Source organism: Myxocyprinus asiaticus, chromosome 25 (assembly GCF_019703515.2).
Source record: "Myxocyprinus asiaticus isolate MX2 ecotype Aquarium Trade chromosome 25, UBuf_Myxa_2, whole genome shotgun sequence".
Lineage (NCBI taxonomy): Eukaryota > Metazoa > Chordata > Actinopteri > Cypriniformes > Catostomidae > Myxocyprinus > Myxocyprinus asiaticus.
Window position 1 is genome coordinate 43,184,608 of NC_059368.1, and position 15,448 is coordinate 43,200,055.

General features: G+C 36.5%; 1 protein-coding gene across 2 annotated transcripts in view; it reads right to left on the minus strand.

Annotated features, from left to right (window-relative positions):
• LOC127415814 (mRNA-capping enzyme-like) overlaps window positions 1-15,448 on the minus strand; it is a 135,736-nt gene that overhangs the window by 49,104 nt on the left and 71,184 nt on the right. For both annotated transcript variants that reach the window (XM_051654783.1, XM_051654782.1), the window contains one exon: window positions 4,880-4,948. In XM_051654783.1, coding sequence (XP_051510743.1) covers window positions 4,880-4,948 — 69 coding nt within the window. The remainder of the gene's footprint in view (window positions 1-4,879; window positions 4,949-15,448) is intronic.

Consider the following 15,448-nt stretch of genomic DNA (forward strand, 5'->3'; position numbering starts at 1 on the left):
ATTCCAGTCCCCTGACCTGCACCCCATAGAAAATTTGTGGGGTGATCTGAAGATGAGAGTCCACCAACATGGACATCTGAATTTGAAGGATCTGGAGAGATTCTGTATGGATGAATGGTCTCAGATCACTTGCCATGTGTTCTCCAACCTCATTAGGCATTATAAGAGAAGACTCAGAGCTATTATCTTTGCAAAGGGAGGTTGCAAAATGTATTGAATAAAAGGGTGCCAATATTTATGGCCAATGCATTTTGGAGAAAAAAAAATATATTTTTTGAATGAAAGATCAAAAGGATAAACAATGCAGATTTTTTTTCACAGCCTTCTTTGCTCACATTAACCAAGGGGGCCAATATTTTTGGCCACCACTGTATACAGTATAATATTTACACAGTATTTTTTTTAATCCTTACAAAAAATTTGTTTTGCAACACTATGACTGTATTTACAACGACTTTAGTAACTATGGTAAATTTTGTGGTAACTATAGATTTACTATAAATATAAATAAATATAACTATTTTAACTGTAGTAAATCCATAGTTCATTTTATGTTAGGGAATGTAACCCTATTTAAATATATAACTATCAGGTGATATTACTGAATTCAGTAATCAGTTATATTGCTTTACATCCAAACATATTATTTACTTTAAATAGCTTTAACATAGTTTTTTGTTAGTAGTTAGTTGCTTGTAGTGTAGCTAAATACTTTTTTAAAAGAGTAGCTTGCTTTGTAATGTCACACCACATTTCAACCCATGTAAGAATAATATCCATTAAATTGTTACCAATAAAAAAAAAGAAAAAAGAAAGAAGTGAAAATTGTGCTGTTCACAGAAATCTCCAATTGATTCCGAGAGAGCAACAGTAATTAAAGTGCGGAGCTTAGCGAAGAGTCAACTGAAATGTTTTTCTACTTGTATGAAAAATATTTCACTGCATTAAAGTGGAAGAAAAGCAAAATTGGACCAGCTTTAGAAATATTTTTGATAGAATCACATCATATTAAGAGATATGGCTTTGAAAACACTTCCTTTAAAACATTTTTATTTATTCATTGTAAGGCAGGAATTTGGCACATGTGGTGACCTTTACTTTGTATTTCCAGAAAGGGTGAACAATATTGGGAGAAATGGAAATGTGTTTTTCCCAAGAAAAACTTATGGCATTTTTGATGATTTCAGAGGTTTTTAGTCACAGATATAGTGAAGGTTGTGAGACATGCCCTCATTCTTAAAAACCATGAACAAAACTACACAAGGTAAAAGAAAATATGACCCAGATGTTTTAAACATTAAATACGGGTTCACTTGCTGTAAGGATAAACATGGTTTGTGTCACCCATAATGTATTTTGCTCTGTGAATTATTGGCTGCCGAGAGCATGAAACCATTGGATTATAAGAGAATTTGAAACCACTGAACACTCATCTGTTTTATTTCTAAACAGTCAATGTCATATTGATGCCAAGATTCTTTTGTCAATACTGCAAACTTGTTGTGAATCTCGTGTATTTCTATGTGGTAAGCCAGTAGCTTAACCTGCATGTATGTATGTATGCAATGTTCTGACAAAAGATTGCTCATCCTTTGTGCTCACTGTCACTAAGAACAGAAACCATGTGTCCATGACAGAATCTATTATAAAATATAATCACACCAGGTTACAGGTGCAGGTAAGGGCTAGAAATAAGATTTTAGGTTAGCATAAAGCTAAATGTATGTAAACCATTTCTGCTGCTCCAAAGAGTGCATACAACCACATCTTTTTCACACTGTATGTTGATTTTGTTCATAGAATAATGCAGAAAATATATTATTTGTAGCTTTCTATATGATACTAAATGCTACATTGGTTAGCATTTCTCCTATAGCATCCTTTGTTCTTGTAAAATAACACAAACCGCATAAAAAACACTGACAAACCACATATTGCTGTAATTTGTGTATTTATTTGATTCATGTTTCATCAGTCAAAGCCTTTCTAACTGTTTTCTGTTAAATTGTATATTAACCTGTATCAGTGCAGCCGCCATATTTGTGACCATCAGCGGGAGGAAACAATAGCGGTGAATGGAAAAACACCTGAAACATGATATCAAGAAAAACATCAAAAATTACTTTTGATCCACGCTAAGTCCCAGGAAAAGTTCATACAGGTCTAAAGGTGGCACAAATATTACCAAATTGAAATTTTACGGACATATAAAGATATTTTACCCACGATTCATCCACAGATGCAGGCGAGTCTGACCGGCGAGTATACACGCCCACAATCAGACATTCAGCAGATATCTTTGAGACATTTTTGATTTAGAATGTTTTTAAATCTGAACTTTGTAAGATAAGCAGCAGATGTTTATTAAAATGGGATGCTATCCAGATGACAAATCTAAAACGAACGTCTCGGAGACGTACGTGTGCCATCTGGGAAATGTTTTTGTGTTGTTTTCTGGTCTGATTTAGTCACAGTATTAAAAAACGTCTGTGATGATCCTGTCTGTATGAATGTAAGAGCTGCTTTTAACTAGGGATGCACCGATACCACTTTTTCTCTTCAGATCCGATTCCGATATCGGAAATCTCAGTATCGGCCAATACCGATCCCAAGCCGATACCAGTGTTGTTGTTTTGCATAATCAGTTTAGAATATCTTTACATTATTGTGTGGAACTAATTGGAAGTACTCTTTAATATATAAAGAAAAACAAACCTCTAACTACACATTATTTCAATATAAATGTATAGCTTATTAAGAAACACTTTATTATAAACTAGTATACTGGATAATGTAGCAGCAAAATTAACAGTAATTCCAGTCTTCAAGTCTTCAGTAGAAAATACTTTTTTTTTCAAAAATGTTTCAACTTGCATCTGGACTTTAAAGGATTCAGGTTTCTTTTTTGTTCAATTTAGTTGTAAGACATCAGTCCACTTTTCATTCACACAGTTATTTTTTGGAACCCATTCAACTTAAATATTGTTATAAATTGTAAACAAACATTAATGATGACAATAATCATAATAATAATAATAATAATAATAAATTGTATATTATATTATTGACTTTTCATTTGAATTTTAATACAACAGTAATATATTTAAACCGTGCACTTTTTAAATCCTCACGCTTTTTTGACATTCTAAACTCTCCAGGAAGTCCTGTATGTGTCTGTTTGTAGGCAAGTTCACAGTAGTTTAATTCGCTTATTCAAATTCTGGTAAAATGCACCTCTGGTGCCGCTCTAAATGCATATTATAAGTGAACAGAACTATTGAGCATCTACATCTGAGATGCTGTTCTTGAGTAGCGCTCAAATATTGCGCACCGCTGTGAAGGCTAAAAATAGCTGCGAGTGCATCACCAGCCTGTGTATGAGTTTGTGTCAACAGAGCAGCACCATTCACTAACACGCTGGTGCTGCGCATACTATATATTTACTTATGAAACACAGCCTTTTGTGATTCAAGAGTTATCGCACGTCTTCAAGTGGCTTTGAATAAAATGCACAAGTCCTATGAACTGCTTTAATGGTGTTTTTATGGTTCTTTTATGTCATTTTTGGAGCTTGACAGTAACGAACATGACTAACACACAGTATCGAATTTGGATCGGGCTCGTTGGACCGATACCCGATCTGTCTAAACGCTTCAGTATCAAAGCCGATACCGATCCAGGTATCGGATCGGTGCATCCCTACTTTTAACTCCTGAAGAAGGTTTTTGTCCCATCTCACAACGCAGCACAATGAAGGTATATGGAATATTGGTCACAAACATGGCAGCATGGACATACAGTGACGTCACATGAAACAGGTCAATATGCTCTAGTTCCTCTATAAAGCTCCCAAGGGGAAGTTCCTCAATGACATCATTTCCACCTTTTCACTCATAACAGTGTAAAAGTGCCCTCTGTCTGCTCGTATGAATGTAACACATCATAAGAAAATGTTTCACCGATGTTCAAATACTTCTCAGATCACAACATTTATCCATAAAAATGATTTCTAACTGAACAGACTAAATATTAAATTAAACAAATAACAATACAATGCAAAGTAATGTCTTCAGAAATCAAACTACTTTTTGAATGAACGTGTATTTGGATTACCAACGATTTAAATTGTAACTGTAATGGAATGCAGTAACTAATATTTTGTATTTTAAATACGTAACGCCGTTACATGTATTCTGTTACTTCTCGACCCTGTATATGGCTCTGAAAGTTCCGCAAGATCAAGGAAAAGATATAGAATGTATAATGTGCACAGCATGTGAATGTTCTGTATGCATAGAATTTCTAGATGACCAAAATGTGCATTTACCAAAATGTGCAGTCTACGACCAGAGCACACTGCACAGAATACGGTCTCCCACAGCACAATGCACTCAGCTTGACCTTTCATTTCCAGTGTAATGAAGTGATATGAGCTGTGATTTTTAACATCTATTTCTTGACTCATTATTTAATCAGACCGACAAAGACATTCTCTTTTACGCAAATTGAATTAAAAATGCAAAATAAGATGACAACTGGACATCACTTGCAAAATGTAATCAAACGACAACAATTTAGCATATTACTGTCTAAAATGTTGTTGATGCATAATGCATTCTGTTTCACATACTATTTTAAAAAGTAGCAGTATACAATATGTACTGTGCAGTATTCCGTATGTAGTAAGCTAGTATTCCATTCTGAGCACAATCAGACACTCCTATTTACACTTTAATATGCTAAAGTTACTTTGTCCAGCCTCAATTCCTGCATTTTCTTTTCTGAATTTGACGGCACGTTCCACTTCCACTCCACCAGTTTACATTTATGTGAATGACATGCTAATGAATATGTACAAAATACTGAAGGTAAAACTCACCCCTATCGGCTGGAAGATCAGGCCATCCACTTCATGGCTCACCTGAGAGGTGAAACTGCCCTCCAACAGCTGCGAAAACACACACATTACACATCACAAACCTACCAATGGATTAGCTGGGATAGGAGAAAGTATTTTAACATCCAAAAATGTACATTTGCATACAAGCATTAGTGTCCAGCTTGATTCACGGCAATAAAACCACTGAAAAGTGTAAACACTGGGACTCTTTGGTGCTTCAAAACGTAACTCCATCTGTTTGACCAACACAAACAGCCCGACACAGCAACACTGTCACAACCAATAATGCGAGTATGGGCGGGATTATCTGTCAACATGAAATAGCCTTTGAACTCAATGTACTTTTATCTGGAAATCTGATGAATTTCCAAATGAAACAGGATATTCAATGAGAAAAAAAATGTCAGGACTTGATTCTATGCACAAGGAACTGACTGGATGGAGAAACGTGTCTCTATATGACAGCTGGGCTTGATGACATCAGCTGAAAAGGAAAGTCATTTAAAAAAAGATTTTAACTGTATTTGTATGAAATATTACATAATAAACATTACATTCCTTAGCATGTGCATAATAAGGCCATGAACATGTATTAAGTAAATAGGGTTAATCCATGTCTGCTTTAAAAATTTAGAGTGAGAAAGCTTTGTGGAACAATACATGAAAAAAAAAGCTTAAACCAGCCAAATCTGGTTTACAGGTCTGGTCTGGAGCTGGTTTTACCTCGTGTGACACTGTGTCCACATGCGTGGACGTTGTATTTTGACTTTGCTATACACAACATACACTCTAGACTGTCATTTAAGGGTTAAACTTCTGGCGCGCCGCATCACGTGACAACAGCATGGCATTGATTTCCATGAAACACTTCATGGGCGCAGAGCCAACAAAATTAGCTCTGGTAAGAAACCTGTAAGTTTTTTCATTGAAACCTGTTTGGTTGTAAAGAGTAGCGTCTCTAGTTTCATTTGATATGCCGCTTTAAATAATTCATTCATTTTTCACACATCAGTACGCTAATAAACATGATGTTCACATATGTGGATTTTAGGACCCTCAAAGGACCCTCAATTCCCTTAAAAGTTGAAAAACATGTTAGTTATTTCGAATAGATTTCAACATTAACACATCAGTGGGTCATTTCGCTTCATTTGAATATAAATTTCCTTTATTTTAATTTGTTATCACTGTACAACAGGGTTCCATTCATTAACATTAGTAAATTCATTCCTATATTTACTGTGCAGTTTCACAATAAGAATAAATGTATTCATACAAAAGCTGAAAAATGTTGCTTTCAGAGGCTTTATATGGAGTTATGATGAAAATAATGTACAAACTGTTCTGAGACCAGGGCAGACAGACAGTACACTGGTGGTTAAGTCATTCACTAAATAGGGAGCAAGGAAGCAAGGGGACATACTATAGCTTTCTATGCAGCTAAGTGCATTCACTCCAAAAATCCAACCAAAGGTTCAGTTTCAGGCTGCAAATGATGTTTGGACAGTGTGGCAGATGTCACTGTCTTCCCTACCAAAGACGAAGTGGAGACTGGGTGGACAATTCACGTTATCCCTCTCACGCTGATTGGGGTAACTCAGCGCCAGGTGTCCATCCTCACGGCCCGGCCAAGCCCTCCTCCTCTTCACAGACTGCTCAACATGTTTGGCAGACATGGGACAATGGTAATCATTACATAGATTCTGAATTTATAATGCTACATTTTATTTTAACATGGTTGGCAGTGATTGGATAATGCTGGCCATTAAGAATTACTTATTCAGCTTTACAGAAAATCAGCTGTCATGTCTACAACGTCTCAAAAAACTGAATAACCAACACTCCTGGACACATAATAAACAATTTTTAAAAAACAATCTGATTTTCTACAGCTTGGTATTATTTAAAATTTCACAACTTAGTCCCGCTGTCCATATATGTGAATATCAATTTTAAGAAAAACTGTTTGATCTAGAATTTGTTTTCCGCATGTTTATTAGGTGCTACTAGCTACAAATCAAAAAGGAAATGGAAAATGCACACAGCAATCACACTCTGGTCTCAGAAGTTTAAGGAGGTCTAGCTGGTCTCCCTGTCTGGCCAAGTGCACAAAATTCTTCTAGCAAACCAGATCAGCCTGACCTGAAAAAAACCTTCTTAGTTTGGTTGAAGCTGCTTATTTTTCTCAGCAATAAAAGGGGACATTACTGAGAAATAGCAACCAATTTAATATGTAAAACAATGAGTTATAAAAGTAATCTAAGCAAGTGTGCAAAAAATAAAAAATGCATACCTCAAACAACAGAAAGTACACTGTGAAATTGAGTGAGCGAGCACTGGAACACTCGAGATTTATTATCTTCATTAAGTGAAGAATGGTCTATAGTACAGCTGCCGTAAATTAATTCTCATTTAATAAATGTTTCAAGACCTTCAAGTCTGTTTGTGTTTAAAATGATCTCTCCAGCATAAAATTTCGGTACACGACTAAAGAAGAAGACTGCTGCACAATGTCAGAGCAAGAGACCTTGGACTCTGTAAACTGAACACAGTTTAATGACTTCTTTAAAGGAATATTCCGAGTTCAATACAAGTTAAGTTCAATCGACAGCATTTGTGGCATAATGTTGATTATCATATACATTTATTTTGACTCGCCCTATGGTGACGCTGTTTCCTGTTCCTGTTGCTGCTTGTGCTCGTGTTTGTAGCCTGCTAGCCTGCTTAGCATTGCTTATCTTTCTATTTTCAACGTTTCATCTTTAATCTCTCCCATTTTACGCACGCATTGTTTTTTCCACTTTTGTACTTTTAACGTGATACACCTACGTGCATTTTACTGTGCACACCGCCTTTCTACTTTTATCGCGCTTAAACTGCGTGCTTTACCGCATGCATTTTTTACACAGATCTTTACATCAATCTCAAACCACTGGTGATCAGGAACCACCACCACAACAACTATTAAATGAGGGATTCACATAAATCTCAAACCCCCGCTGATCAAAAACCACCACCACAATAAAAACATATGTAATAAATGTAAAGAATTAGTCAAGCTGACGGAGAAGATAAATTAGTTAGAGACACGCATCCGAACGCTAGTGGAGGTCAGTGAGAAAGAGAAGCCCTACTGGCGGTTTCGGATGCGGGTAGTACAGCATGCAACACACATTTTGGTTCCGGTTGTAGAGCCCCTGCAGCAGGGCCTTTGGGTGACGTCTCGGCAGCATACTCGTAGGGCAAAGTGACATCACTCTCCCGTTCCTGTTAGGATTTCCAAACAATTCTCCCCACTCAGTGATGCACCCACTGAGAATCATGTTGAAAGTGCCCTTGTTATTGGTGACTTTATTGTAAGGAACATGGAAATAGTGATCCGGCCAACATTGTTAAATGCATTTTGGGTGCCACAGCATCTGACATCAGATCAAATTTATAAGCGGGCTAAAGCTATACGAAGATTTTTTAAGATTGTTATTCATGTCGGCACTAACGATGTTCAGCTTCGCCAGTCGGAGATCACTAAAGACAACATTATAGAAGTGTGTGAACATGCAAAAATGATGTCAGACACTGTAATATGCTCTGAACCCCTCCCTGTTCGTCGTGGTGATGAGGTTTATTGTAGATTAGTATCACGGAATGGTTGGATGTCCGAGTGGTGTCCGGAGAATAGCATAGGATTCATAGACAATTTGAAGAATTTTTGGGAAAGACCTGACCTGCTAAAGAGAGACGGACACCATCCTTTCAGAGAAGGTGCCGCTCTCCTCTTTAGTAATATGGCTCTTAGTCTTAATAGTGACTAACTGGGGCCCAGGTCAGGAAGCAGACAAACTGGCTAATCCGAACATCTGCTAGCTGCCTTGAGACATCACACAGGTCACATAAACTACATAGATAATGATTCACCTATATATCATATAGAGACTGTGTCTGTTCCCCGAACTACCAAACACAAAAGCTCATTAAGTCATTTAGATTTTTTTTTTATTGACAAAAACAAAAAACAGAAGATAAACATCATATAAAGGAAGGGCTACTAAACATTAGATTGTTTTCATCCAAATCACTAATTGTAAATTAATTATTACAGACCATAGTTTGGATTTGCTCTGTTTAACTGAAACCTTGATTATATTAGGATATATTAGTTTAAATGAGTCTGCTCCCTCAGGTTATTGTTATAAACATGAGCCTCGTCTGAAAGGTTGAAGAGGAGGTGTTGCTACAATTTACAGTAATATTTTTAGTGGTACTCAAATGTCTGGATATAAGTTTAATTATTTTGAACTGATAATGCTTAATGTGACATCGTCAAATAGAAATAAAAACTCTTTGTCGATTTTTGTTCTTGCAACGGTATATAGACCACCAAGGCCATATTCGGAATTCCTTTGAAAATTTGCTGATTTTCTGTCAGATCTAGTAGTTGCTGTGGATAGAGCTTTAATCATCACTGACTTCAACATCCACATAGATAATGAAAATGATACACTGGGATTAACATTTAACGATATTCTCAACTCTGTTGGGGTTAGACAAAATGTGACAGGTCCAACCCATTGCCAAAATCATACGCTAGATCTAATTTTGTCATATGGAATTGATGTTGATAATATAGAAATTCTGCTGCAGAGCAATGATATCTCAGATCATTACCTCGTCTCTTGTATGCTGTGTTTAGCAAAGGTCACTCAATCTGTACAACGTTATCATTCAGGTAGAACTATTCAACTACTAAAGATAGCTTCACTAATAATCTTCCAGATTTGTCTCAAATACTCAGAAGAACTTGATGTCACAGAAAATATGGATACAGTCTTCTCTAGCACTCTAAATAGTGTCACCCCCCTTCGATTAAAGAAAGTTAAAGAGAAAAATCCTGCATCATTGTACAATGATCACATTCATGCTCTCAGGAGAGGAGCTCGGAAAACTGAGCGCAAATGGAATACAAAATTAGAGGTATTTCGCGGTGCATGGAAGGATAGCGTCTCTAACTGCAGACAGGCTCTAAAAACTGTCAGGTCTGCACATTTGAGCAATCTCATAGAAAATAACCACAACAATCCTAGATGTTTATTCAGTTCTGTGGCTAAATTGGTTAGGAATAAAACTTTGATTGAACCAGATATTCCATCACAGCATAGTAGTAATGACTTTATGAATTTCTTTACTGATAAAATCGAAATCATCAGAAACAAAATTGGAATTACGCATCCATCTGCCACAGCACCCCAGAAGACTAAAATTATTCCCTACGAGCAACTTCAATCCTTTGCTGTTATAGGTCAGGAAGAGCTAACAAAAATGATTAAATCATCAAAATCAACAACATGTATGTTAGACCCAATATCGACTAAACTCCTAAAAGAGGTGTTTCCTGTAATATAAAAACCTCTTCTTAAAATTATTAACTCCTCATTGTCCTTAGGGCATGTCCCAAGAAACTTTAAACTGGCAGTTATAAAACCACTTATCAAGAAACCACAGCTTGATCCAGGAGAATTGGCTAATTATACACCAATTTCAAATCTCCTATTTATGTTGAAAATAATAGAAAAGGTAGTGTCCTCCCAACTGTTAATTTTTACAGAGAAATTGTATATTTGTAGAATTTCAGTCAGGATTTAGGCCCCATCAGAGTACAGAGACTGCACTTATAGTTACAAATGACTTGCTCTTATCATCTGATCACGGCTGCACTTCTCTTCTAGTGCTCTTAGATCTTAGTGCTGCCTTCGACACCATAGATCATGACATTCTCTTGCATAGGCTTGAAAATTATGTTGCCATTTGTGGACAGGCATTAGCTTGGTTTAGGTCCTATCTCTCTGACCACTACCACTTTGTCTGTGTAAATGAGGAACTATCGGATCAAACTAAAGTTAAGTATGGAGTGCCACAGGGATCAGTTTTAGGGCCTCTGCTTTTCACCCTATATATGGTCCCCCTAGGAGACATTATCAGGAACCATGGAATTAGTTTTCACTGCTATGCTGACGATACCCAACTTTATATTTCTTTGAAACCCAATGAAATTTCACAATTTTCAAAATTAACAGTGTATAAATGATATTAAAAGTGGATGGCTGGGGGCCTGGGTAGCTCAGCGAGTAAAGACGTGGACTACCACCCCTGGAGCTGTGAGTTCGAATCCAGGGCGTGCTGAGTGACTCCAGCCAGGTTTCCTAAGCAACCAAATTGGCCCGGTTGCCAAGGAGGGTGGAGTCACATGGGGTAACCTCTTCAAGGTCGCTATAATGTGGTTCGCTCTCTGTGGGGTGCGTGGTGAGTTATGCGTGGATGCCGTGGAGAATAGCGTGAAGCCTCCACATGCGCTATGTCTCCGCGGTAATGCGCTCAACAAGCCATGTGATAAGATGCATGGATTGACGGTTTCAGACGCGGAGGCAACAGAGATTCGTCCTCCGTCACTACGCCACCATGAGGATTTAGAGTGCATTGGGAATTGGGCATTCCAAATTGGAGAGAAAAAAAAAAGTGGATGGCTAGAAATCGCCTTCTACTCAATTCTGATAAAACAGAAGTACTAATTATTGGAATAAAAACCTAAAAAAATATAATCTGACTCCTGATAGATGTACTGTAACATCAACTTCTACAACAAAAAATGTAGGTGTTATATCTGATAGCAATCTACCCTTTGAAAAACAAATTTCCAATATTTGTAGAACTGCATTCTTCCACCTCAGAAATATTGCTTTACGACACATGCTATCTGTTTCTGATGCCGATAAACAAATTCATGCGTTCATGACCTCAAGACTAGCTTATTGTAATGCATTTCAAGGTGGATGTCCTGCAGGTTTAATAAATAAACCTCAGTTGGTTCAAAATGCAGCAGCTTAGAAATATGATCATATCAACCCCATTTTATCGACGTTACATTGGCTACCTGTTAAGTTTCGTATTCATTTTTAAATTCTGTTAATCACTTATAAAGCTTTGAATCGTCTAGCTCCAAAGTACTTAAGTGACATTCTATCACACTATAATCCATCATGCTCACTACGATCGCAAAACTCTGGCCTGTTAACAATACAGAGAATATCAAAATCCATAAAAGGAGGGAGATCATTTGGCTCCTAAACTATGAAATAGTCTTCCTAGCAGTATTTGGAACTCAGACACTCTCTCTCAGTTTAAGTCTAGACAAAACACTTATCTATTCAGCCAGGCATACACCTAATTTATCCCTCAATTCATAGTTATTCTGCTTTAGTTAGGTCTGCCGGAACCGAAAACACTTCTCTTATTCCTTAACCCTGCTTTAAAGTGAATGGCATCTATGCTAATTTTATTCTATTTATTTCCCTGTCTAAACCTCTGGATTATATCCTGAGGTTACCAGAGCCTGCCAGATCAATTTCCGATCCTGCCTGATGTCCGACTCCCACTGTGTCGCTGAGTGATTATAACCAACTGCATGTGCCAGCCAGACTTCACTTCAGTCTACTAAGACAGACTTCACAGAGGATGAATTAATGCAAACTCAAAGACATGGGATTCTTCATGAGCCTCTGTCTGAAGCATGAGCTCAGGATGGAGTTCACCAAAATTACCTACCATAAGCTTCCAACTGGACTGGAAGCCTTCATTGGCCAAAATCAAAGTACAATGCATCTATGTGTATTTCCTCAGTTAATTCAGGATGACTTCAAGGACTAAAACTTAGTTCTTACAAAATCATTTTTGTTTAACCACTGACCCACAGCACTTATGTATAGCGCTTGGGCAAAACCCAAACATGGTGTCTGTGTGGGTGCCTCATGCTGCCCCCCGCAAGCTGCCTCCGCCACCCCGCAAGATGCCACCCTGGGCAACTGCACATGTCCCCATGCCTAAATCTGCTACTGGCGATTACTTTTCTTCATTCATTTGCCAGTTGTTTTTCTTCATCCATTTGCCAATTGCTTTTCTTTATTGTTTGACTTTTCTTTTCCATTTGTCAATCCATACCAGCTAAAGCCCAGGAGTGCCAATTAAAAAAGAATGAAGAAATAAATTATCAATCTATTAATTTGAAAATAAAAACTTAAATAAATAAGTAAATTTATAAATGGACAAGTAAAAAGACACATTTAAATGTGTTTATTTAATTCATGTTTAAAAATGTCATTATATTTCATAATAAAATTGTGCATTAATAAATCATATTTATTTAATCTTTAAATTGTCATTAAATCTAGCAATAAATGAGTACATTAATGGGTCTTTTAAAATACACTTTTTAATGCACTTTAAAAGCACCTTTTAAATTGCATTTTAAAAAGCTATTTGGCAATTGCTTAATTCATTTGCCAATTGCTTTTCCTCATCCATTTGCCAATGGCTTTTATTTCATTTCGTTTTGCTTTTCCTTTACTTTCTTCAATTGAGAATCGAGTTTAAAAAATGCCATTGGACTGCTGACTCGTGGGAGCAACCAATCTTTCGACTCAGTTATAAGACACACCCCCTCTCCCACGTGCCACTCGTAGAGGATGTAAGACGGCCTGTCATTGGATGACAGTACGAGCAGTTTGCGTGATATTATTGGGTCTGCGAATCCCACACATAAGAAACGGATGCAAAGCATATCAGAAGTTAATGGTGGCTCGCTCACTGTTGCTGTGAAATGCTGAAAGCGGCCCTACCTGAGCATGCACAGCGATGTGTGTCCAGTATGGGAGCTAGTAATCGTGATGCTGTCAAAAGAATAGCATCATATTATTTATTTATTTATTTGCTTATTTGTTTCTCTCTTTTTTAAGAAATATTTGACACTATTTTTGTATTGATTATTCTTCTTTAGTCTAATTCAACTGTACTGTTATGTTCGTTTTTGGACCTTATAAGTGTTGAACTGTAGACCTTAACTGAAAATCAAGTGTTGAACTGTACACCTTAACTTAGGCTTAAAAAAAAAAAAAAAAAAAAAAAAAGAACAGCATCATATTCCACATCAACCTGCTGTGTATATCTGTTTATAATGTTGCAAATAAAGTTTGTGCTTAAACTTTTGTTGTGCTCATCTTCATAAAGATGTTTACTGACTGACAGTAGCTATACACACAGTAAACACACAATATACACATTCATTTATCACATTCCTCTTTTACAATTGTAGTCTGGGTCTTATGGATTTAACATTTTGAATTATGAATGAACTTACATTTTAACTGTACCTGAATCGATTATGTTCTAGGCAAAATTTAACTGACACAAGATAATGGCAATTAACATGTCAAAGATGTTTGAGGTAAAATGTCCATGATTTAGGCCAGACATTTTCCAAGAGAAAAAAAAAGCAATAACCAGCATGTGTTTTACACCTTCACTGCTAGAATTGTGTGAAATGAAACTTAACTTTTACTGGAAGAAAAAAAAAAAAAAAGACCTTCTTGTTGTGTAAATGAAAGTTAACACTTTATTAAGCTTTATAAATAGAAAGAGTTTAGCAGTTTAATGGTGTCCCAATGCTTATGACCGATGATCCCACAGTGCACAGAAGATACAGTATATGGGCTTTGTTCACAAATATGGCAGAGAGAGTGAATCCATGTATCATTCGTTCATTTCATTTTCAATTAGAAATTCAAAATCGGAAAAAACAAAAAACAACTTATTTCATTATTCGTTTACAAAACCAATATTAAAAAACAAATAATGACTTGTTTTTCACAATTTTGATGTAATGCTCAAGTTAAAAATAGAAAATTGGAAAAATAGCCACGGGACACTGCGCGTTTTGATTATTTGATTTCAATAAAATATGGTTGAATATTTGATTTGCACATATGGGTGGACCTGAAACGCCTCTTTCTTCTGATGGGTCAACCTGCACCGTCGTCTTCTCAATGCTGTGAGACAGAATAAAAGTCCTCTGCTGTTTAATTGCTCAGATGAATTAGTCTCAGTTAATATTAAATTCTTTACCATTTATTCTCCAAAACTCGCCACGTTTATTGCAGCTGAGCTATCACTCTCATCAAATAGCCAAATTTATCAGACAGCCCTACACATAAACATACTGTATTTGACGTTGCTCTGGTTTGAAAAGGCATGGTTTTAAATGAGATGATGAAAATAACCATAAATTCCTAAGACTATTGAAGCATATGCCTACATTGTAAAGACATAGGCTTACTTTTAACTGCAGGGTAAAGTTAGTTTTAGGTTTGATATTCGTTGGATATTCGTCTATGGTGCATAAAGGACCGTCTGAAAACTCCACCCACCGAATATCCCAAAAATATCGAACCTAAAACTAACTTTACCCTGCTCTGGGAAGCAGGTGTGAGGGACTTGCTCATCATGGAAATTATGCTAAACCTTATGCCTTGTTCTTTATTGAATCACATTACAGTTGTTCCCGGTCAAAAGTGACCGGAAACATTGAGTGTAATTTTTTTAATTGCTATGAAAGAAATGTAACAACTCTAACTTCAATCATGTAAAAGGACTAGAGTTGTGCATTTTGAGTATTTAGACATTTTTATTATCCCTAGTAATTACAAAAGTATTATGCTATAAATG